The sequence below is a fragment of the Pan troglodytes genome, chromosome 8 (genome assembly GCF_028858775.2).
Source record: "Pan troglodytes isolate AG18354 chromosome 8, NHGRI_mPanTro3-v2.0_pri, whole genome shotgun sequence".
NCBI lineage: Eukaryota > Metazoa > Chordata > Mammalia > Primates > Hominidae > Pan > Pan troglodytes.
In genome coordinates this window covers 74,480,306-74,505,138 of record NC_072406.2, presented here as the reverse complement: position 1 = coordinate 74,505,138, position 24,833 = coordinate 74,480,306, and the positions used below count along the sequence as shown (strand labels likewise).

At 34.9% G+C, this 24,833-nt stretch overlaps 1 protein-coding gene across 2 annotated transcripts in view; it reads left to right on the top strand.

The window, feature by feature from the left end:
- The window catches only part of RTKN2 (rhotekin 2), a 75,578-nt gene that overhangs the window by 33,089 nt on the left and 17,656 nt on the right, over positions 1 to 24,833 (top strand). For both annotated transcript variants that reach the window (XM_009458530.5, XM_063781830.1), the window contains 3 exons: positions 12,374 to 12,468; positions 17,411 to 17,517; positions 18,460 to 18,591. In XM_009458530.5, coding sequence (XP_009456805.1) covers positions 12,374 to 12,468; positions 17,411 to 17,517; positions 18,460 to 18,591 — 334 coding nt within the window. The remainder of the gene's footprint in view (positions 1 to 12,373; positions 12,469 to 17,410; positions 17,518 to 18,459; positions 18,592 to 24,833) is intronic.

The following is a 24,833-nucleotide window of genomic DNA, read 5'->3' as shown; positions in this document are numbered from 1 at the left end:
TATATATACATGTATACATACACACACACACACACACACCTTATACATATAGCCTGAAGGTAATTTTCCATGATATTTTTAATAATTTTGTGCATAAAACAAAGTTTTGACTGAGTTTTGACTTCAAACATCACATGAAGTCAGGTGTAGAATTTTCCACTTGTGGTGTCATATAGGCATTCAAAAAGTTTCAGATTTTGGAGCATTTCAGATTTTCAGAGCAGAGATGCTCAGCTTGTATCTACCAAAAAAATGAAATGTTGTTGGAAAGGAACTATGTATATGTCAAAGTATTTCTTTACATATTAATCTACTAATTAAATTGCTGTATGTATGTCATGCTTTATTCTTATAGAAAATATTTTATCTCTTTTTAACAAAACCACATTATCATTATCATACTTAACTAAATAAAAAATAAGTCATTAATATCCAGTCTATATTCATATTGCCCAATTCTGGAAAAAATACTGTTTTGATTTGTTCAAATCGGAATCCAAACAAGGTCTACAATATTACATTAAAGTGAGTCTTTTAAGTTTCTTTTAGCCTACTACAATTTCCTGTCCTCTTTTTTTCTTGTCATTATTTATTGAAGAGACTAGGTCTTGTAGAATTTTCCATATTTTGAATTTAGTTGATTGCATCTTTGTGGTCTTTTTTTACATTTTTTTCTGGCCCTTGTATTTCCTATAACCTCGCAGTTAGATCTAGAGGACTGATTAGATTCAGTTCTCTTTTAGGGGAATAATATTCATATTATTAGATGTACTTCCTACTAGCTTCTAGTAGGGGGCTTTGTCCCACTTTCAGTAATGTTAAAATTGATGATGTTAAAATGTTAGGTGTTGCCAGCCAAACCCATCCAATATAAAGTTCTCTATCAGTCTTTTATCTATGGTTTTTAACAGCCAAAGATAATCATTTATTATTTCATTATGGATTATAATTTGGTGACTTTGTATATCTGTCCTGCATTCTTTTCTTCCAAACTGGAATTCTTGCAAAGAACGTGTCCTTGTAAACTCTCTGGATACAACTACAATAACATTGGTGGAGGAAACAGAAGAAAAAAATGCCTGATTCTTCCGTTTACTAGATTTTAGAATATTAAGTTGAAACCCTAGCAATCATGGAGGTGATTAGTGTTGTTTTATTTGAACTCTTGAATTTTCTTTTCTTTTCTTTTTCTTTTTCTTTTTTTTTTTTTAAGACAAGTCTGGATCTGTTGCCCAGTCTGGAGTGCAGTGGAGCTCTCAGCTCCCTGCAGCCTCAGCCTCCTGAGTAGCTAGGACTACTGGCACATGCTACCATGCCTGGTGGCTAATTTTTGTATTTTTCTTGTAGAGATAGGGTTTTACCACATTGCTCAGGCTGATCTCAACCTCATGGGCTCAAGCAATCCGCTTGCCTCAGCTTCCCAAAGTGCTGGGATTACAGGTATGAGGCCACCACACCCAGCCTTGAATTTTTATAATGTTTGTGTTTCAATCTGCCATTCTCTTTGATGCCCAAGTTGTTCATCTTTGATCAGTGGGAAACCGTTAAGCTGACTTCTACATCCTTTGACACAACCTAATCTTTGATAGCTTTTTTGCTTTCTGACACAGTAAGATGTTCCCCTTTCACCTTGTATTTTTCTGCCAAGACTTGGAAACACCATTTCTCCAAGGAGCGTGGTTTCCTTCAGATACCTTCTTTAAACATTGTATTTGTTTCTTCACAAATAGTTTTATGTTGATGTTTCTTTGGAACACTGTTGATCAAGCTGCATTCCTAGAATTTCTTTGCATGTTTCGTCGAGTTGGCTCTTCAGCATGTCAGTAATTTTACTGTAATTATAAAAAGCAAAATATTTTAGGTATAGATCCTAGAAATGCCAGTCATCAGAATTTAATGAAATTACTCTTTTCATGTGATATATATTACATGCAAAATATACTTTGGCACTCTAGCATAGTGTCTTTCAATCTCTTTGGATTGATGCTCATGCTAAAAAAATACATTTTACATCGTGACTGAGTGCACAGTTATGTAAGCAGATAGATTTTATGAAGTAATTCTTAACCCTTACTATTTACGATATAATTATCAGGCATTTTCTTATTCTTTTGCTTTCAGTTTTTTTTAATGCTGTTTGTAAATCATTAAATTGATTTCATGACCCATGAATCAGTCCCAGTCTACATTCTGAAAAACAGTCATAGAAGATGTCTTTCCAATATAAATGTCATTTAAAAGGAGGCAAGAGACCTTTAATTTTCTTCTCTTAGATCTAAGACCATCTTTAAAACTTTTCTGCATTAATATTATATCAAGGATTTGCTGGAAGGTACTTTAATTCAGTCATAAGGTGGTGGAATTAATTCTTTTTAATGATTAGATAAACAATTCTATTTCCAGGTTTAAGCAGGTTTTAGTGCAGAAAGAGATCTTAGAGATAATTACCCAGTTCAATAATTTTTACATTTTTTAAGTAGCAAAGCTCCTATTTTAAAAGTGACAGGACCAGTAGTGTCTTTTATCCAACTACACTATATGGTAGAAAAGTTACATTTTTCTCTCACTTTCTCATATGAAAGGCAAAGATGTTCATACACAATCACTTCTTTTTAGAAAGCTTTTCAGAAACATTTTTGGAGTTTCATGCACCTTTACAGCATGTAAAAACAATGAATGTGCTTCTTAAACAGTTTAAAACTTCATTGTTTGTCCATGAATACTCAATTTTTAATTTCTGTAATTTATTACTTCTGTGACCCAAGAGAGATTAATTTACTCTGAGTTTTTGTTTTTCCTTCTGTAATAATAATACATAATAATATCTCAACTCCATAGGATAATTACGAGATTTAATAAGATAATTCATGGATTTGGTTTATAAAGGAAGCATTTTGTAGTAAGCTCTGTTACCATTATGGTTACTATTTTTACTGTTCCCAGACCAGTGCTTTTTCTAGGCCTTTTTTTTTTTAAACTTATGCTAAAACTTCACAGTTTAGAAACTTGACATAGGATTATAAAATGTAGCCACATTTTTTCATTTAAACTACGTTTATAATTTTATAGGAGGTCATTTAAATGATGTTAGAAACTATATTTAAGGCTGGGGGCAGTGGCTCATACCTGTAATCCCAACATTTTGGGAGGCCGAGGCAGGCAAATTGCTTGAGCCCAGGAGTTCGTGACCAGCCTGGGCACCATGGTGAAACCCCTTCTCTACTAAAAATACAAAAACCCAGCCCCAGCTGTAGTCCCAACTACCCAGGAGGCTGAAGTAGGAGGATCACCTGAGCCTGGGAGGTTGAGGCTACAGTGAGCTGTGATCATGCCACTGCACTCCAGCCTGGATGACAGAGTGAGACCCTGTCTCAAAAAAAAAAAAAAAAAAAAAAACAAGAAAGAAAGAAATTATATTTAATCTATATTTCTTTTTGAAGCCTAGAGGAATTTTTGAGAATAAATTATTGTGCATTACGTTCTTTTTAATAGACAGCCATATAGATCTTGGAGTGTCTGTTTTCCTGTTCAGGATTTTTCATTCTATTTGGTTTATTCTGAGTTCAAACACGAATTTTCTTTATAAACATTTCCCCCTTGAATCTTGCGTGCCATTTGTTTATTTGATACCATTAAAGTGAGTCAAAAGATACAATAAAACCTTTTACAACATTTCACAAATCATGTCCTTCTAATACCAGCATTCTGTTGACACTGTAGTGTGAACCCAGAGTCTGCTAGGTTAACTCATAGCCCAGGACTACTCTTACCTGATGCTTCCTTAACTGACCACTTCAGCACCATGGTAGGAGTTTAAAAATCAGGATGCATAAGGGGATCAATTTTGTATATTTAAGTGATCTAGGTCAATGCGAAGATTTCTAATACAGCTTTTAGTCTTTAACCAAAATGGACACATATAAAATGATAAAATTTTCCCTAGTAATATGATATGTGACCAAATATAGCCGTTCTTCCTGACAAGAGTGCATTTTTTAGACTACCATTTAAGCCATTTTTTTAAATAACATTCCCCTTCCTCCAAAAAAATGTTGTAACAATTGGCCTATTTGATAGAAAAAAAAATGTAGCTGATTAAACTTTTGGGAACTCAAAATTAGGGTTGGCTAAAAGGAATGAGTGTGATGTTTTAGAAAGAAAATGTTATCCTGACAAGAATGTTTTAAAAGTGAGGTCACTGTTGGTTTTGGAAGCACTGGCATTGTAGTTAGTCATGTTTTAAAAATGAAGCAACTTGAAATATCATAAAGTATTGTTTGATCTGAAAGAAGACAGTGAACATTTTTGGTAATTTTTAGTAAGCTCCCTGATAAGATTCATCTATTCATTTTATTGTGGAATTTAGCTTACTAAAATTCCTTTAGCCAGATTTTCCCAGTGCATCTAATAGCTGAATTAACTATTTTATGTTCCTTGATAACTATTTAGTACATTATTCTTTAAATATACATCATTTTAAGCAATCATCTTGTGAAAACTGGTAAAATTCAGCATGATTATTTACTTGACAAAAGATGTATTGTTTCTTAAAAATAAGCCACTAATACTACATTTTATAATACTACATTTTAAATATGATTAAAGTTATAAAACGTGTATCCAAACACTTGTTCAGAATACACGGATTATTTATGTTTTGAGGAACGAGACTGTTAAAGATTTGGTGATGTGACAGATAATACAGTTTGTAAACATAACTAAGAAGTTACTCAACTATTATATATAATTAATTAAATCATTGTAGAAATGATTATTCAGCAATTATGTCATTTGGTAAATTCAAAGGTTAATAGGTCCCTGCACTCAAAATTCTTCCAGTTTAGTAAAATGTAGTCATTATTTGTTTTAAAGGAAAAAGTATCTTAAACTATTTATTAATGAGTTATAAAGCCAATATAATACACTGGGGCTCAGTGAGTTATAAAGCCAATATGATACACTGGGGCTCTCTTTCCAGTATACCTCTTGCAAGCTACAGGCAAGTCAGTTACATTCTCTGAACATCAGTTTCTTCATCTGAAAATGTGGAACAAAATATCTGCCCTGCCTACCTCTAGCAGTTTTTTTGAACCTTAAAAAAGATGTTGCTTGTCAAAGTGCCTTAAACTGCACATAGAGATGAAGTATGACAATGCTTTGCATGCAGTTGATTCCTAGGGGTGGTTTTCATCCTGTTACCACTTAACCACATTAATCATTTTGTTAGAAAAATAATAGGCCCAGTGCATTTGCTCATGCCTGTAATCTCAGCACTTTGGGAGGCCGAGGTGGATGGATCACCTGAAGTCAGGAGTTTGAGACCAGCCTGGCCAACATGGTGAAACTCTGTCTCTACTAAAAAAAATACAAAAAATTAACCAGGCGTGGTGGTGAGCGCCTGTAATCCCAGCTACTTGGGAGGCTGAGGCAGGAGAATCGCTTGAACGCAGGAGGCAGAGGTTGCAGTGAGCTGAGACTGAGCCATTGCACACCAACCTGGGCAACAAGAGAGAGACTCCGTCTCAAAATACAAAAAGAAAAAGAAAAAAAGAAAAATAATAGAAACTTGGAAATAGAACCTAGAAGGAAAAAGTTACTCGTAGTTTCTAAACCAAATAATTTTTATCATTTCAAGCTGATATTTTACTTTCAGGTTTTTAAATGTCTAGCTTTGGGGGATATTTAGATAATAATTATACTGCACATTCAACTTTCTTCAGAATTTGTTACAGAGTCTTTACATAATTATTTTGATGGCCACATTATCTGTTAGTTGGCTATATCATAGTTTAACTGTTTTTAGAGGAGGCTATCAATAATTTTTTTCATACTGTTATGTGTCATTCATTGGAAATAGAGGTAAATATCTTACATATTAACCTTAAAGTAGTTAAAAGATGTCTTAGTCACAATCATTTCTTAAGGCCCAAGAAAAAAATTTAAACATATAGTTTGGTTATCACATAATTTTAGTCAATTCTGCCACACAAATTGCCTTCTAAACATGCCATCTCTCCAGTGCACCCAGTACAGATGCAATGAATAACATAGTTTCTTCCTGTGCACACTAATAGTGTTTAACATTCTACAGTATATTGAAATGACTCTTCCTAAAGTGAAGACTACTCAAATGTTTTTAGTGGTCAATGAGAATAAATTACAGTGTCAGTCCTAAAAATAAAACCCAAAAGTGTCTTCATTGTCTTTATTTCTGTATCCTACCATTTCAGATATTTTTCTTGATAGACTTAACATACGTGTGTTAAGAATAATACAAGTGTTAGCCCATCTAATACCTTGACCTCTCAGTTTCATGACCTTGCACCAGTAATCTTGTCCTCTTTCAATTCAACCATCTACCCCGTGATTGTATTCTAGATCTTGTCATTACTAGTAATTGCATGTCCTCTGTAATCTTTGTAGTAGGTATCCCACTCTCTCCACCATATCCCACATTTCCAGGTTCTTCCCTTCAGTACTCTGACTCCAACTTAGCTTAGAATACATAATGTACTGTTTTATCCTTTCCTAGCATCTCTCTTCTTTTGTCATACTTGCCTTGGAAAAACTCCAACCTTGGTTAACTCCTACTTTTAGCTCCTTTGCACTCGTACTCATGAGGAATAGATGAAGAAGCAAGAGAAAAACAGTTATACTTCCTGGTCTCACTTGAGATACATAATCCCTAACCTTAAGTGGGTTCCCAGTATGACCGAGCAATTCTACTGTTTCTATAGTCTTCTACTTTACCTCTCTTCAAGGTAAGTATTTCACATGTTCTCCTCTCTAACTGCCAATATCCTCTCTCTGCCCCTCATTCATAGCTGATAACTTTGTTTCATATGTCATTGGTATTACTGAAGTAATTGGAAGAGAAAAATATCCTCCATCCACCAAATCTGCCAGCCTACCCACATCTGCCTCAGTGTTTGCTGTTTCCTTTCTTGTGAACTGCCTTCACCTCATCTAAGGCCTGTCTGCTTGTGCGCTAGAGCCCACTTCTCAGTTACTCACAGTAGGCTCCTGCATGTTTCCTCCCCACCTATCCTACATCACCAACTTTAGTACGGCATCATTTCTGTGTACTTATAAACATGCTGAAATACCTTCAATTTCATAACTATCCTTCATGGAAAATAATTTTTTATTTCATAACTATCCTTCATGGAAAATAATTTTTTATATTCCTATCTCTACTTCCTCTTCTGCCATTCTCTATTGAACCATTTCAGTTGGCTTACCTCATGTTACCTCCATCCCATCCTACAGAAACTAGTCTCGTCAAGGTCAACAGTGATCTAATGTTGCCACATTTGATTGTCAGTTATTGGAGTTCCTCTTCCTGGACCTTTTGGTATTAACACAATTGATCACTCTCCTTGAAATACTATTTTTATGTGGCGTCTAGAATACCACTTTCTTGATTTTTCTTCCACCTCAGTAACCATTTATTCATTGCTTGTCTCCTTTGTTCATTGCTCTTCATTTAATGGAGTGCTTGTGTCCCAGTATTTGGTCCTTGGACTTCACCTAACTAACTTTCATTAAATTTCATGTATATACTGATAACTCCCAAATTTATATCTCCAATACCTATTTCTCTTCTAACTCCAGACTCATATATCCAGTTGCCTGGATGCATCTAGATACTGAAAACAATCTCAAATAATGCACCTAGATATCAAAAACAGTCTTAAACTTATTTGCCCCAAACTGAATTCTTACCTCCTTTATCTGTTTCTCTCTCAGTCAGCCTCATTTCAGTTCATAACAATTCCATTTTTCTAGTTGCTTGGACCAGAAGCCTTGGAGATGTCTTTAATTCTTTCCCTGCTTTCACATCCTGTCTTTGCACTGAAACTTAGAGAATATATCAGGAATCTCAACCATTTCTCACCACCCCACCACCACCATTCTATTCCAGGCCTGCAACAGCTCTTGCCTGGTCAGTTGCAGTAGCCTTTTAGTTGGTGTCTTCATTTTTCACTCCTGGCCTCTGTAGTCTGTTCTCCACACAGCAGCCAGAGGGATCATTTAATTTTGATACAAGTCAGATCATAGCACATGACTGCTCGGAACCTACCATTTGCTGCACATCTCACTCCAAATCCAGTGTTCCTTACCATGCCCCACCAGGACTGTGGTATTGTCTGTCTGTCTGCCCCCTACTTACCTTTTGGACATCTCAAATCACTCTGCCTCCCTCACTATACTCCAGTCACAGTGACCTCCTTGTTTGTCAAACACACCTAGCATGTACTCACCTGGGCCTTTATATGTATTGTCCTCTGCCTGAAATACTCTTCCTTCTGTTTTTCTTGTGGCTCCTTTCTTCCTTTCAGGTCTTCACTCAAGTGTTACTTTTGCAGATAGGCCTTCTTCTCCTTTGGCCATCTGAAATAGCACTCTCCCCTGACCTTAATCCCTTCAGCATGCTTTACTTAGCTTCATGGGCTTGATACAATTATATATTTTTCTATCTATTTTTCTTCCTGTATAAGAGAGGAAAAATAGATAAATATATAAATGTATGTTTACATATTTATACATTCTCCTCCCCTATTTCGTTGATTGTTGTCGTTTTAACACCTGGAACAGTGCCTGGCAAATGAAGGCACCCCACTTATTGTCGATAATCTTTTCTTGAAAATAACATATTCTGCCCTAAAGTGCTCACAGTGAGTCTACTTCCCATTATTTTAAGTGGGAAACGTTATAATGTGTTATCAATTTAAAACCCCCATCTAGTTATTTTTTTGAGACAGTCTCGTTCTGTCACTCAGGCTGGAGTGCAGTGGCACGATCTTGGCTCACTGCAGCCTCCGCCTCCCGGGTTCAAGCAATTCTCCTGCCTCACCCTCCCAAAGTTCTGGCATTATAGGCGTGAGCCACCATGCCCAGGCTACTTTGATTCTTTCTCCACAGTTTTCTTTAATACTTCAACTTTTTGGGGACTCATTATGTGAACAATAGGGAAAAATAAGAGCTTATTGTGAAAGGCACTGTAGAAACTTGTTCAGAATAAATGAATAATAGCAGAGAATGGCCACTTGTCCCTCTCTTAGTTCTAGCAGCAGTTAAGATTTGTTGATATATATTGAACTTTTGAAAAGCCTAAGTGTGAGTCTGACATTATACCAATTCAGAATGTAACTCGAAAATGTACTCATGCATTGTTTTGTTTAAAATGTTATGTTGAAATTTGGAGACAGAAACATAAATTTTCCTATATAAATGTTGACCAGAAACACTGGGTATAGAGAGTTATCTTTGGTCTGTAATGACTATATAGTAAAAGCCAAGAGGCATTCTCCAAGGGAGTAGTATTCTATGAAGTATGCTATTATTTATTGAAGTGCATGCATACATTGCATACTTACTAAGTGTATGCATATATATTTTTGTAATAGAGACTTTATTAAGGATTTAGTAAGAAACAAAGGAGGTTTATGAAACATAACACCTAGCATAATTAATATAAATTCCCATCAGACATCACTGTCTTCTATATCTCTCTTTGTCTCTCTCTTTTAATATACTCGTTGATGTTTTGAGATTTTACTGATTTGGAAAAAAAATAAAATCAAGAAAATCATGAAAAAAATTAGGATTGCTAGCATAGAAAATACAGTTGTTGCCGGGCGCAGTGGCTCACACCTGTAATCCCAGCACTTTGCGAGGCCAAGGCAGGCGGATCATGAGGTCAGGAGATCGAGACCATTCCTGGCTAACACGGTGAAACCCCGTCTCTACTAAAAATACGAAAAATAAGCTGGGCATGGTGGCGGGCGCCTGTAGTCCCAGCTACTCGGGAGGCTGAGGGAGGAGAATGGCATGAACCCGGAAGGCGGAGCTTGCAGTGAGTCGAGATTGTGCCACTGCACTCCAGCCTGGGTGACAGAGTGAGACTCCGTCTCAAAAAAAAAAAAAGAAAAGAAAATACAGTTGTTACTGAACATAAATTCACTTTTTATCACCACGAAGTGCCAGGATATGAAATTCATCATGAGAAATTCTAGGTATTTTGGTAAGAGTGCTATTTTAACGTAAGTACCACAAAGGGAACTATAATGAAAAAAATGGAATGAGTGTAATGAAGTCCTCCATGTTCTCACACTATAGATAAAACCCTCAAATCTCGAATGTAGATAACCAGAAGAAGGAGATTCATTCTGTGAAAAATAAAAAAAGTTGGATGCTGAAGTGGTAAGGACAGATTTGAATCAGTAATGTGCTATTACAATAAGAAGAGTCACACATGAATTGCACTCAACTTTGATTTGTGTAGAGACAACTGGTCATTTTAAAGGAAAATGAGGAAACTGGGAGAGGTTGAGTGAGGCTCAGAGTTAGCTAAGTGAAAAGTTCCAGATAGTGGGAAGGGGGGATTGGTCCATGTGGAACCCACCTGGGTGCTTTAGCTGGTATTTATCAAAATTAGTCTCCTACCCTCTCACAGAGACTGAAAGACAAAGGCCCTGTTTTCAGCTCTTGGTTGGAAAAAACAATAAATTCTTTTGTCAGCCTCGAGTTTTCTCAAGCAGGCACTTTAAGAAGACATCTTAGGGATGCAGGTTAGAGCTGCTAGAAACAATGCTAGTGTTTGTTCAGGTCCTTAGAGGCCAAGGTTGAGGCCTAGTTGAGTAAAGGACTCAGAGGATCATGGCTAGAGTTTGGTCAAAAAGACAGCCTTTGTCCCTGGGAAATTAATATAAATCAGACCCTATCATTCCACTTTTTATCAACTTTCCTATTACACTTAGAATTAAATCCACTCCTCTTCCAGGGCTCACAGCGCCTCCAGGTGAGCTCATCACTCCCTGTATTTCCAGCCTTGCGTTGCACCATGCTTGCTGCTTGCTTGCTGTGCACTAGCCACACTGGTTTTCCTTCAGCCCTCCCTTTGCAGATACTCACTCTGCTTGGAATGTTTTCCTGCATTCTTTGCTTGGCTAGATTCTTTTATGACTGGATAACTGTTAACTCCTCAGAAAGTCCTTCCCCAGTTCACCTACCTACTACAGGTCCTCAGTTTTCTCATCTCCTTTGTTTCTTTCATAGAAAAAGTTGCATTCCAACTTGCAAATGCTGGTATTTGGTTTATTCCTCTACCTACTTTTTTTTTCATTCTGCCTGCATCAGAATGTAATGCTGGATCTTGTTTACCATTGAATGCCCATCACCTAGCATTGGACTTGGCACATTTTAAGTGTTCAGTAAATATTTATTAAATGAACGGGGACCCTTCAGAGAAACATTTGTGTGAATTAAAACAAATAATGTGCAGATTTTTATTGACAAAGTATAGAGATAAACTTGCTAAGTTAATAACTTGCATCGTTGAAAAATGTCATCTATTATATCTAAATTTTTTTCTTTTTTTAGTAAAGCATTCTTGAATATACATTCAGAGGCATTAAGTACATTCATATTGTACAAGCATCACCACCCTCCATCTCCAGAAGTTTTTCATCTTCTCAAGCTGAAATTCTGTACCTATTGAACACTAATTCCTCCTTCTATCCTCCTGGCAGCCACCATTCTAGATTCCATCTCTATGAATTTCACTACTCTAGGTACCTCTTATAAGTGAAATCATATATAGTGTTTGTCCTTTTGTGACTGGCTTATTTCACTTAGCATAATGTCTTCAAGATTCATCCATGTCATAGTATGTCAGAATTTTCTTCTTTTTTAAGGCTGAGTAATATTCCATTATGCATATGTATGTGTATACACACACACACACACCCCTACCCCACATTTTGTTGATTCCTTCATCCCTGGATAGACACTTGGGTTTCTTCTACCTTTAGGCTATTGTCAATAATGCTGCTGTGAACTTAGGTGTACAAATATCTGAGTCTCTGCTCTCAGTTCTTTTGGGTATATATCAGAGTAGAATTGCTGGATCAGTAATTTTATTTCTTATTTTTTGAGGAACCACCAAAATGTTTTCCACAGAGGTGGTATCATTTTACATTCCAACCAGCAATGTACAAAGGTTTTAGTTTCTCCACATACCAGCTAACATGTGTTACTGTTTTTTTGTTTGTTTTACTAATCTTAATGAGTATGAACTGATATCTCATTGTGGTTTTGATTTACATTTCCCCGATGACTGATGATACTGAGCATCTTTTTATGTTTTGTTGACCATTTGTCAACAAAAGAGAAATAGACATTTCTCTCTTTGGAGAAATGTATCAGAATGTAATGCTGGATCTTGTCCTCTCTTTGGAGAAATGTCTATTCACGTCCTTTGCTTATCTTTAAATCAGGTTGTTTATTATTTGTTGTTGAACATACAAATATTTTGTGTAGTAGTAGAAATACAAAAATACTTAAAACATGTCTTCTTTCTTACTATTAGTGGTGTAAAGTATAATTTGCTAGCTCACACTACCCTAACCTTGGAAAGTGCTGAGGATAGTTTCAAGACCCATAATCTGTCTATTAATGGAAATGGTAAGTACAGTATATATTTTACTTATTACATATATTCTGTCTATATTTCTAATTATAGTATGTTCCCCTCAAGTGGATATCGGCTTAAATAATGGAGACATGAGTGATTCTATTGGTTCTTTAAAATATATCTGTCCCTCTTCCCCAAAGGAGAAAAGTTTATTTTCCTTTCTCTACACTGAGATTTGCTTGCAAGGCGTAGTGGGAAAAGAAGGGTCTCAGGTATGCTCAATCCTTGTTTTTGACTTGGAATTTATGACTTCACCACTCTTCTAGCTGGAAATTAAAGACCTGACTTATTTTTAAATTTGAAATCAAGGAAGCCAGCCTTTCTGTTAGTAGGAAGCAGAGAATGTAAGAAAGAGAAAGGGTTAAATTATCTTAACTTTTTTCTCTTTGGATGGCGGTGGTATTTAGAGTTTACCTTTTTCTCTTTGGATGGCAGTGGTAGTTATAGTTTATCCAAAATAAAGATACAGGAAACTGAAGAAGGGGTTTAGGTCATTAGGAAGATTTGTAAAACTTAGCATGAGCACTTGCTACTCTCCCAGGTTATTTTACTCGTGATGAAAAAATATGGAGCAGTGCTGGTAAGGCAGTTTGGAAGTATGATTTGGATTATTTACTTTTGTTCATTTTCTCCAAGCAAAATAAATAAAAATATGTGGTAAAGTCCTAATTATACTTACTGTTGTAAGGATTGTGGCTCTGTACTGATAAGATTGATAATGTTATACCAATATTTTTTTGTTTCACAATGAGAAATTATGTTAAAAATAGGGAAAAGTTCATGAAATGTAAATATGTAGTTTAAAAAATAATTATGAGGCTAGGTGTGGTGGCTCATCTGTAATCCCAGTTCTTTGGGAGGACGAGATGGGAGGATCACATGAGCCCAGGAGTTTGAGACCTGCCTGGGTAACATAGTGAGACCCTATCTCTACAAAAAAAAAAAAAAAAAGTAGCTGGCCATGGTCGTGCATGCATGTAATCCCAGCTACTCAGGATACTGAGGTAGGAGGATCGCCTGACCCCAGAAGTTCAAGGCTGCAGTGAGGTATGATTGTACCATTGTTCGCCAGCCTGGGCTACAGAGTGAGACCCTGTCTCAAGAAATGGAACATGTCAAGACATAGAATGTTACTACCTCTCCTTTCCCTCGGTTACCCTAGCTGTACATATGTCTCCATTTATCTCTTAGACTGATTTAATTATTCTTAATAGTTACAGGGTTCTTCAGCTTTTCTATTTCTTGGGTCAGTTTCAATAAGTTATGTTTTTATAGATATCTACCTATTTGATCTAAACTTTGAGATTTATAGGCATTAAATTTTCTATAATGTCCTTATATCTATTGAATTTCTGCAGCCTCTGTAGCATTGTTCCCTCTTTTCCATTCTGATATTTGCTTTCTGTACCATCTCTGTTTTTTAATTCTCATTCTTGTAATAGATTAGTCAGTTTTATTCACCCGTGTGTTCCATATTTGCTAATTATTTGTTAGGAGTAATGATTGTAGTCTATATACTTCATATTACTACAAGAGGTATGATAAAATCTCCTTCTGTGATTGTGGATTTTTCGACCCATAGTTATATCTATTTTTACTGTATATAATTTGAACCTTTGTTATTTGATGCATGTAAGTGTTTAAATTGTGTATTTTCTTCTTTTACCTCAAACTGTACTTATTTTTATGTTACAAACATGCCTCTTCAAACAGCATTATATTGGATTTTAATTTTTCTCTAATTTGACAATCTTTTTTTTACCGAAGCTTTTAGTCCTTTCGTATTTAATATCAAATAGCTGTGTATTTAGGTTTAAATCTATGATAACCTGTGTTTTCTCTTTGTCTCACCTATTCCGTGGTTATTTTTTCTTGCCTTTTAAGGCAATTTTTCCTTGTTTGAATTAAAGTTATACATCCTTTTTCTCATTTTTTAGAATTTACCCCTAAAAATTTCATTAATCATACTTATTAAAAACTAAACTTAAAAGATAGTTTTGTGCTTTTCTCAGACAATGCAAGGACTTTAGAACAATTAAACTCTTTTCCCTAACCTATGCTATTGTTATATATTGTAATTCTTTTTTTTTTTAGTACTTATTTAGATTTAATACTTATTTAGATTTACCTACATGTTTCTGTGCACTACTTGTATCTTATGCCTTGCATCTGGGATACTTTTCCCTCTGCTTGAATTATAAGCCTTAGAATTTCTTTTAGTGAGTTATGCTGATATCAGACTTCTTGTTCTTTTTGTTTATCTGAAGATGGCTTTATTTTGCCTCATTATTGAAGATATTTCTTAATTCTGCAGTATTAATTTTTTCTTGTTGAATATTGAACATATAATTCCAACATTTTTGGCTTTTATTATTTTACTATAAATGTTGTAAATCATTTGCCAGTATGTCACCACTATGAGTGTAATCTTTTTATTTCTTTTTGCCTTTGGTTTTCTAAAATTTTACCATGGTATAATTAGGTGTAGAGTTTATTTATGCTGCTTGGGGTTTCTTGAGCTTCTTTACATTGTTGATATGTTTCATCAGTTTGGACAAAATCTCTCCTACCTGTTTGAAACTGCCTCTGCTGTTGTGTAGCTTTTGTGCTTTTTGCATGCCTGTTAAACCTATGTTAGTCTTTTTCATTGTATCCTTCGTGTTTCTTACTTTTTATGATGTACTTTTCAACTAACTTACAGATTTTTAGAACATAAGCTATTCACAAATCTGAGATTGCCTATATAAAGAAATTTGCTTTCAAACTTCTAAATTTACAAATCACAAAGTTGATTTCAGATGTATTACTGAAATACATGCTTTTACAGAATTTTCATTTCATTTGCTGCCTGTTTTAGGAAAGATAACTTTTGTTTATTTGTGTTTGCATTTTGGAATTGTATGTATTATGCTCGTGCATTTATTTTTCCCAGATTAAGCCCCTTATTTCTAAAATATAGAAGCTTTAAAATGTATTAATGAAAAAGATTTGAATAGTCTCAGAACATTGTTGTGTACTATTCTATAGTAGAATCTTGGATAGGTAAATTTAAAACTTTTTGGTTTTACTACAAACCTTCGCTGCCTTGCATGTATATATTAACTATTTTTACAAAAAAAAATTCTGGGGTAATTAAAACTTTTTGGTGAATAATAGTTACGGCCAGTAGCTAGCGATTTTGTAGGCACTACCAACAGGGCACAGCCAAAACTTTAAAAATCATTTTTATGTGATCCAGTGTGAACTAAGGGCCATATGTTTGGTTTTTATTTATACTCTGATGTCTAGAATAAATTATTTAATGCTTTCCTCCATATAGATAGGTAGTACACAGGTAGGTATCTTCATTAAAGGACTATCTTAATGTTTTTTGAAGTAACTTTTTTAAACAATGTCAAACTTACAGAAAAGTTACAAGTTGAATGTCAAGATTTTTTTTTTTTAATTAGAGATGGGTATCGGTATATTACCTAGTCTGGCCTCAAACTCCTGGGTGCAAGCACTCCTCCCACCTTGGCCTCTGGAGTAGCTGGGACTACAGGCAGACACCACCACACTCAGCTTAAATGTCAAGATCTTTTTTTTCTCAAAAAAATTATGACAGCAAGTTGCTTACGTGATAGTCTGTACCCCAAAATGTATTAATACATATTTCCTACTATCAGGACATTCAGCTACATCATCATCACTCTTGAAGTCAAGAAATGAATACTAATACATTACCACCATATAATCCTCAGAGTCCATTCAAGATGTTGCCCATGGTCACAATAATGCTCTTTATGGCAGAGCGATACAGTGCAGAATCATACATTTCATTTAATTATCATGCTTTTTAATTTTCCTTCAATCTGGGCTACTTCTTCATTCATTGGGCTCTAATGTTCAATGTCAGGCTCCTCTTCCCAGGCATACCTCTTTTACCCTGCTTGCTCAAGACAGAGTCCCAAATCTAGGCTGCGCCCCAGTGTCATCACCCTCTCAGGCCCTTCAGGTGCTGATACCTCCTGCAGGCAGCCCCTGCTACTCACCATTCTCATTCTGCCTGTCTCCATCATCCATTTCTAGCACACCACAGCTTCTTCTCCAGTCCTGGCACAGATATTCATGTTGGGGGCTCTATCTAATGGCTTATGACTGAATTGTTCAGCAAGAGAAGGGGAGGAGGAAGGGCCAAAAATGTTGATGAAGTTATCTTAAGTTCTCTGAAATAATGTTTTTTGTTTTTGTTTTTGTTTTGCTTTGTTTTTGAGATGGAGTCTAGCTCTGTTGCCCAGGCTGAAGTGCAGTGGTGCAGTCTGAGTTCACTGCAACCTCCGTCTCCTGGGCTCAAGCGATTCTTCTGCCTCAGCCTCCCAAGCAGCTGGGACTACAAGCATGCACCACCATGCCCAGCTAATTTTTGTATTTTTAGTAGAGACAGGGTTTCACCATATTGGCCAGGCTGATCTCAAACTCCTGACCTCAAGTGATCCGCCTGCCTCGGCCTCGCAAAGTGAAATAATGTTTTATTCAGAGGATCACTTTTCTAATTATTATAATGAAAATCAGAGCAAAAAGTAGAATTTGACAAACATAAATTACTTTATTAGAATGTTTTTATATTAAATGAGATCACTTATATTCTCTGAACAACTTTCATTGGATAATTAAAATCAAACAAGAGACTAAACAGTTCATTTTTATTCAGGAAATAGCATGCTATAAACTGTCAGTTTAATATTATCCTGTCCTTTCTATTCTCATATTTGATTTTCTCACTAAATATGGCACTGGTATTTGGGTAGGATGAATCTTTACATGAAACTAATTCTAAAATATGTTCTGTACAAAGCAAAACAAAATTGTAAAAAGAGAAAAATCAAAATGTATGATGACCTTAAATAAACTTATATTTATAACTTGATTTTTTTTTCTTTCTCCTTTAAATAGAGGAGTCTTCATTTTGGCTTCCCCTGTATGGCAACATGTGCTGCCGACTAGTTGCCCAGCCAGCTTGTATGGCTGAGGATGCATTTGCAGGATTTCTTAATCAGCAGGTTAGAGGACTTTAAATATCCTACAACAATTGTAGCTCTACTTTAAATCTTAATATACAGGCAGTTGTTTCACCTTCTGATATTGAGAAGTATTTTTTAAGTCTTTTTTTAAATGTCAGTTTTCTAAATGTTATCAGATATAAACTGTAGGGGGTGCGGGGTGAAAAGAATGACAAGGTAGGGAGGTATGTACTGCAATGTTGATGGCTAAGGCGCTACCTCTCCATGCTCCTCTGCTTCATTAATAGCAGCAACAGGATAATCAGCAACAGAGGGCTCCTTGTGGAAACTGATGAGGGCTGCTCAACACCTTTCACATAAAGGTCTTTCTGGCAGACAGCGTTTGGCACGGTTTAGGACTCTGAGCTTCCAAAGCTGCCTGCCTCTGTGCCACCTACTGCTGATTTATTTATAACCATAGTTATTTATATTCAGTAAATAATTAATTGTGAACTTCAATGAATCAATAGCTTTTTCTAAAAGATTCCATTAGGAGGAAAGAAAATTTGCATTCTTAAAGGGTAGTTGACATTTTCCGATGCTCTGAGAACAGTAAGGGAAAATAATATTTTGAACATACAGAATTGTTTTTATAATTTTCCTGAGTCATTTGATGAATTGCTACAGAATTCTAAGCACTAATTTTTAATCGACTAGCTTTTCTAAAACACCATTGATCTATGGTTTTATGTGTGTAAAAGTTAGGTGGTAATCGTTGCCTCCATTTCACTTAATGCCTTTAAGAATTCCAAACTTTTCTTCTCTGATATTAACATACTCTTGGATTTGGGGCAATTAACCTTTTGTATATCAAATTAATGGATAATTCCATCACATTTTAAAAATTCTAAATAGCTAATTTAACCTTGATAAGTATTTGGATGAATTTAAAGTGATAATAACTTAAAATTGATAGTCTCTTGATTTTTTTTTTTTTTTCAGCAAATGGTAGAAGGTCTGATTAGTTGGAGAAGGTTGTATTGTGTTTTGCGAGGAGGTAAACTCTATTGTTTTTACAGTCCAGAGGAAATTGAAGCTAAAGTGGAACCAGCTTTGGTAGTACCCATTAACAAGGTAAAGGATATGCTATTTTGAGAAAAAAATATACATCTTAGGAAGTTTGTTTTTGTCTGTGCAGTTTACATTGTTGTTGTCTTATAAATAAAAGAGAAGTACTGGTAAAAACAGGTTACTTCATAAATATGATTTAATCTATTTCTGTTTTTCTATTAGAGCTTATCTGTTATAAGAAAATGTATATGTCCTAAGAAAACATAGTAATGGACATCTATACCAGTAAATAGGTTTTAAGGCAGAGAATGTAACTCCACATTAGCAGTATATTTAAATTTTTTATGAATTTACTTAAGAGATTAAACATAAATTGTTAGCTCATGTTATTATAGTGATGCTGTTTCTAGTTAGCATTCAAATGAAGCCATAAAAAGACATTCTTGACTATACTTTCTGATTTCTTATGGGATTGATAGGCAATTGTCCAATCTTCTGACAGAACAGAAAAGCCTGACAGTCCATTTAGAATAGTTGAGTGCTTATACTGCATTGAAAAAGTAGTACCACACTACCTAGAAAATTTGTCAAGTATATATATACTGGTTTGTTACAAAGGAGACTATTGAAATCTAGCTACAATTTTTTCATCTAGAATCCTATAGGAAAACTTCAATATAAGGCAAACTTAGTTTCTTCTACCTCACGGTCTTAAATTTAGCTTTGTCTGTTATTCAAGTCTAGTGTTGATTAGAGGATTTTTCTTTCCTCATTTTTTAGACCATTCCTACTCTAAAATAATTGCATTTCTAGACCAAAATATCATGGTTTTTGCCTGTGGGCTGCCCCTAATTGTTTCTAGTTGTTCTACTTTGCTTGTCTTTGGTGTAGTTGACGTGTGTGATAAAACATGAACCATCACATTTGTTCTCCTTGTCTTTGAAATTATCCTTTAAAGAAAAATGTAAAGTTGTATGTCCTTTTATATAATAGTTGTATTCCTGAAAACCCGTGGGTACCAGTCTACTAATCTATAAAGACTTGAGTTTAGTTTCATGATCTTTTCCAATAATAACATTTTTGTCTGTTTCTATTCCGCTTTTAGAAATTACACTGCTTTTTACTTACAGAAAGTCTTTTAGTGAGACCTTTTATTATATAAATTCACCTAATTTAACTGTTTTGTTTAAACTGTTTTGTTTTGACAAATCAAGGACATAATACATCAGTATTATAATGAATCTATTTTGGCTTAGAAAATTAGGTTTTTGAAATGTATAATTTTATTAATGAAAAATTGACATGCGTTTTTCATTACTTGCCAATTTTTTATTTTGTTTGGTTTATGCAGTGTTGTATTTCCTGTCGCTTTTTCATACTTTAGTCTTTTGAAAATTTCAGATGGAAAAATTGAAACAGAATAATGAACACCTGTATACCATTCATCTAGACTTTTCAGCTGTTGTTAACATTTTGCCACATTTGCTTTCTCTCTAGTTAAAATTTTTTTCTGAACCATTTTAAAATCAGTTGCAAACAACGTAACATTTCTTCTCTGAATATGTTAGCATATTTCTCCTAAAACCAAGGACACTTTTTCGTAACCATAATATTATTGTCATGCTCAAAAAGTTTATTGTTGATACAGTATTATCTAATATACAGAAGAAATTGCTCTAATTGTCCCCAAAATATCCTTTCTAATTTTTATTTAGTGTCTGATCCAGGACCTCATCAAGGATCCTATACTGCATCTGGTCAGCATTTCCTTTGATTCCTTTCATCTAAATTGTGCCCTTCACCTCCTGCCTTTATTTATTTATGCCTTTCATTACATTGACATTTTTTAAAAGTCCAGGCCAGTTTTCTTCTTAGAATCTCTCCAAATCTATATGTAACTAATTATTTCACTAGATTCAGCTTAAATAATTTTGGTAAAAGTTCTGTGTATATGATTATGTCTACTTTGGCTTTTACTAAATAGCTGAGGAGTAAAAATGAAATCCTACTAATTTTTTTCTTATATTTTATACCATAGAATATTCAGTCATAAAATAAATTAAAATGTAATCTAAACAAATGATATTTTTGAAGTCATTAGTTTTATTTGAAGACAGTCTTGAAGGAATTCAATTCACCTTATCTCAGTCCTTTAAGGTAGGCAAAGCAGGGATGGCAGCCCTGTTTTACAGGTATATTATTTCTTTTACAAGTGAAGAAATAGTCTCAGAGATCAGATAGAACTTTCCAAACTAGTAAGGAAAATTATATGGCTCACCCTTCTCCTAATGAGTAGGAAAAAATAGATAAAAATTCATGGACTGTTTTTGCTATTTCCTCATAGGCATACTGCTAGACCAGATTTGGAAGGCAAAATTAGACTTTTTCCTCTCTTCATATCACTGTAAATCAATTTTGAAAGTTAAAAAGTAGCTATAAAATGAGGTTCTGAGCATGAAACCACAGTAGACTTATAGGCGATGGCTTAGGCATGTGTGTCGAAACTCTACGATTTAAATTTAAGAGAACATTTATAATAAAACTGTGTTATTGTAGTCAGTGTGTCTGTATTTTCAGTCTGATGACAAGGATCTAATTCCAGAAAAGTGGTGACAATGTTTATATGGCCTGACTGAATTGACCTATTTTAATTGATTTACTTTTCCTTGTGGTAATAAAGGCTGATGGCCAGGTGACTAATGAGATTTTGTAGTCAATCAGTGGCATTGTAAGATGACTGAAGTCAGCAGACTTACAAATTCCAGTGTTTCTTCCACAATTGGCCGTTACATATCACAGAAAATTATTAATTTAGTAATTTGTATAGATTTAGCCTTATACTTGGAGACAATGTGAGCTACATTTGACCTTGAGGACTGGTGACTTAATTATCTCTTCCGTTGTACATAACTTCTGTCTAAAGTACAAAAGAGCATTTTAAAATTAGACATAAAATAAGAGTTAAGGTTGCAAAGATATATTTATTATTATTATAGAATATAAATAAATATAATTTAATTGTTAATCTCAAAGATGAAACTGATGACAAAGTATTCTGTTTTCCTTCTTTGCAATATTGCCATCTTAATTTTCTCCAGTGTTGGTTTCCTGTGTTTTTCTCTTTAGAAGCCTTTTTCTCTTTGTGGTTCTTACTTCTACCTCAGGCTTCTTTTGAATTTTTCCATTCACCTGAAAACTTCCCTCTTAATAGTGAATTCACTGATCTCCTTATTGAAAAAATCAAGCACTATCCCAGTCAAGAAATATATTTGTTACTTCCTAAAACATGACTGTTATATAATTATTTTTCCTTTTAAAGTAATTTTTGTTTTTTCTTAACTTACAAAATGATTCAAATGTACAGAAAAGTTGAAAAAAAAAAAACCATACTGATGGCCCATATGCATACCACCTAGACTCAGCAGTTAACAATTTGTCATATTTACATTATCTCTTTGATTAAATCTATATTTTTGATGACCCATTTGAACATAAGACTTTGATATCATGATACTTCATTCCTGAATACTTCAACATGTAACTCCTATTAATAAAAATAGGGACCTTTCATATATATACATAATCATAATACCGTTATCACAGCTAAGAAAATTAAAAATAACTTTCTTATGTCACCTAGTATTCAGTCCATATTCAGATTTCCCCGTTTTCCCAAAATGGCCTTTTAGCTCAGGTCTTCAGTCCAGGATTATTCAGGGATTATGCATCCTCGACAGTTCTTCTAATTTGTAAATGAGGTCTAGAGGCTTGATTGTATTTATGTAAAATATTTTTATTAGAATATTTTATGGTCGATCAGACAAGTACTTTATAGAGCCTCCCGTTAGGAGGCTCATGATGTCAGGTTGTCGCCACTACTGGTGATGCCCTCTCTCCAACATAATCTTCCCTCTTTACTATTAGCAAGTAGTCAGTGAGGAGACACTTTGGCACTGTGTGACTGTGTTTGTTTTCTAACAATCTTTCACATAATGGTTTTAGCCACCTGTGATTGTCTTTGCCTAAATCAGTTATTACACGGGAGATTCTGGGTGATTTTCTCATACTACTTTCCTTCTACATATGTCCTTCCTTTTGGCATTCTTTTTGTAAAGAAGTTTTTCTTATCAACTAGGGATGAATTACAGTCTCTTGTGAAAAGGCAGGATAAATATTTGGTATCTTAATTGCCAATTTTCAGGGTAAGAAGTTGGTGTCATGTATTGGTATAGCATTGGTATTGGTAATATATATTGGAGTTGATATTACTCCCTCCAGGGGTAGCAGATGAGTGTTATCTTCCTCCCTGCCCTACCTTCACTGTCTCATATAGTGATAAATTCATAGGTTTTTATCTATTCAGTGTTTTAAATTACTTGGTTTTTAAATGTAACGTAGATATTTTGATTGTTTTTCTTACCTTGCAGATTTGTAAGGGAGACATGCTATTAGCGTTTTCTTTTTGGTTTTTTGTTTGTTTGTTTGTTTGAGACAGGGTCTGGCCCTGTCTCTCAGGCTGGAGTGCAATGGTGCCATCACAGCTCACTGCAGCCTCCACCTCCCAGACACAAGGGATCCTCCCACCTTAACCTCCCTAGTAGCTGGGACTACAGGTACATGCCACCACACCTGGCTAATTTTTGTATTTTTTGTAGAGACAGGGTTTCACCATGTTACCCAGGCTGGTCTCAAACTCCTGGGCTCAAGCAATTCTGCCTGCCTCAGCCTCCCAAAGTGCTGGGATTGCAAGTATGAGCCACCATACCCAGTTTCTTAGTATATTCTTTTTTTTTTTCCTATTTATTTATTTATTTATTTATTTATTTTTGAGACGGAGTCTTACTCTGTTGCCCAGGCTGGATTGCAGTGGTGCCATCTTGGCTCACTGCAACCTCCACCTCCCAGGTTCCAGCTATTCTCCTGCCTCAGCCTCCTGAGTAGCTGGGATTATAGGCACCTACCACCATGCCCGGCTAATTTTTGAAGTTTTCGCTGTGCCCTGTTGGTAGTGCCTACAAAACAGCTAGCTACTGGCCATAACTATTATTTACCTAAAAGTTTTAATTACCCCATATATATATATTTTTTTAAGTAGAGATGGAGTTTCACCATGTTGCCCAGGGTGGTCTCGAACAATGTATTCTTAAATAAACAAAGGATAAAAACCAGTTTGGTATTTTCTGATACAGCAGGTAAGGATCAAGTAAAACTTTTAATAGTGTTTCTCGGCTAGGTGCGGTAGCTCACGCCTGTAATCCCAGCACTTTGGGAGGTCAGCTCGGGCAGATCAGGAGATCAGGAGATCAAGACCATCCTGGATAACAGGGTGAAACCTCATCTCTACTAAAAACACAAAAAATTAGCCAGGCATGGTGGCACACGCCTGTAGTCCCAGTTACTCGGGAGGCTAAGGCAGGATAATTGCTTGAACTTGGGAGATGGAGGTTGCAGTGAGCCAAGATTGTGCCACTGCACTCCAGCCTGGGTGACAGAGTGAGACTCCATCTCAAGAAAAAAGAATAGTGTTTCTCTTTTAGTTTTTAGTATATTTCTAATGGTCTCTAAGATATTTAAGCTTAATAATGTTAAACATTAAATACAAATCAGAGTTTTTTGTCTTTTGATTGTCTTTCTTCTTTTCTCATGAAAATAATTTTCCTTAATGCTACTTAAAAATTATTTGAAAACATAAATTTCACAGTTGCTAAGGCATATAAATAATAGTTCTGTTATTTAGATCACAGGATCTGTTCTCAAGCTATAATTCTTGTCCTTCTAAATGGCATTTCTTGTAAGGCTAAGTTAGTTCATTAATTTTCATAGGGAGCCGTCTGTGGAAATAGTCACATTAAGGGAAGAAAAGCCTAAAAGCTATTCCCCTCCCATTGTCAATCCAAATTTGAAAGGGTGATTTACTTCAAAGTGATTGCTTCAAATTCAGAAAACTTCACAAGAATGTTCTTGAGCAAGACATTCTCAATAACAGGTACTTAACTGAATTTCCTACACATTATAGAAAGCATTTTGTTAACTAAAGCTTTATCCATTGTCAATATGGTGAGGGGTGTGATGGTTAAAAAAAAGTGCGAGTCTTTGAGATCAAGCCTTTTCTTGTTTTAAATATTATATACATCATTCATTTTAATAAAATCTGTACTAAACAAGTCAATAACACTATTTAGTGTAGTAGACTTTGGATAAATTGTTTTGAAAATACTTTTAACTATTATATTGATCATAGAACCTAGAAAGCAAAATTATTATGAAGCACATGGGATTTTAATCCAATTATATTAGTTTCCTTA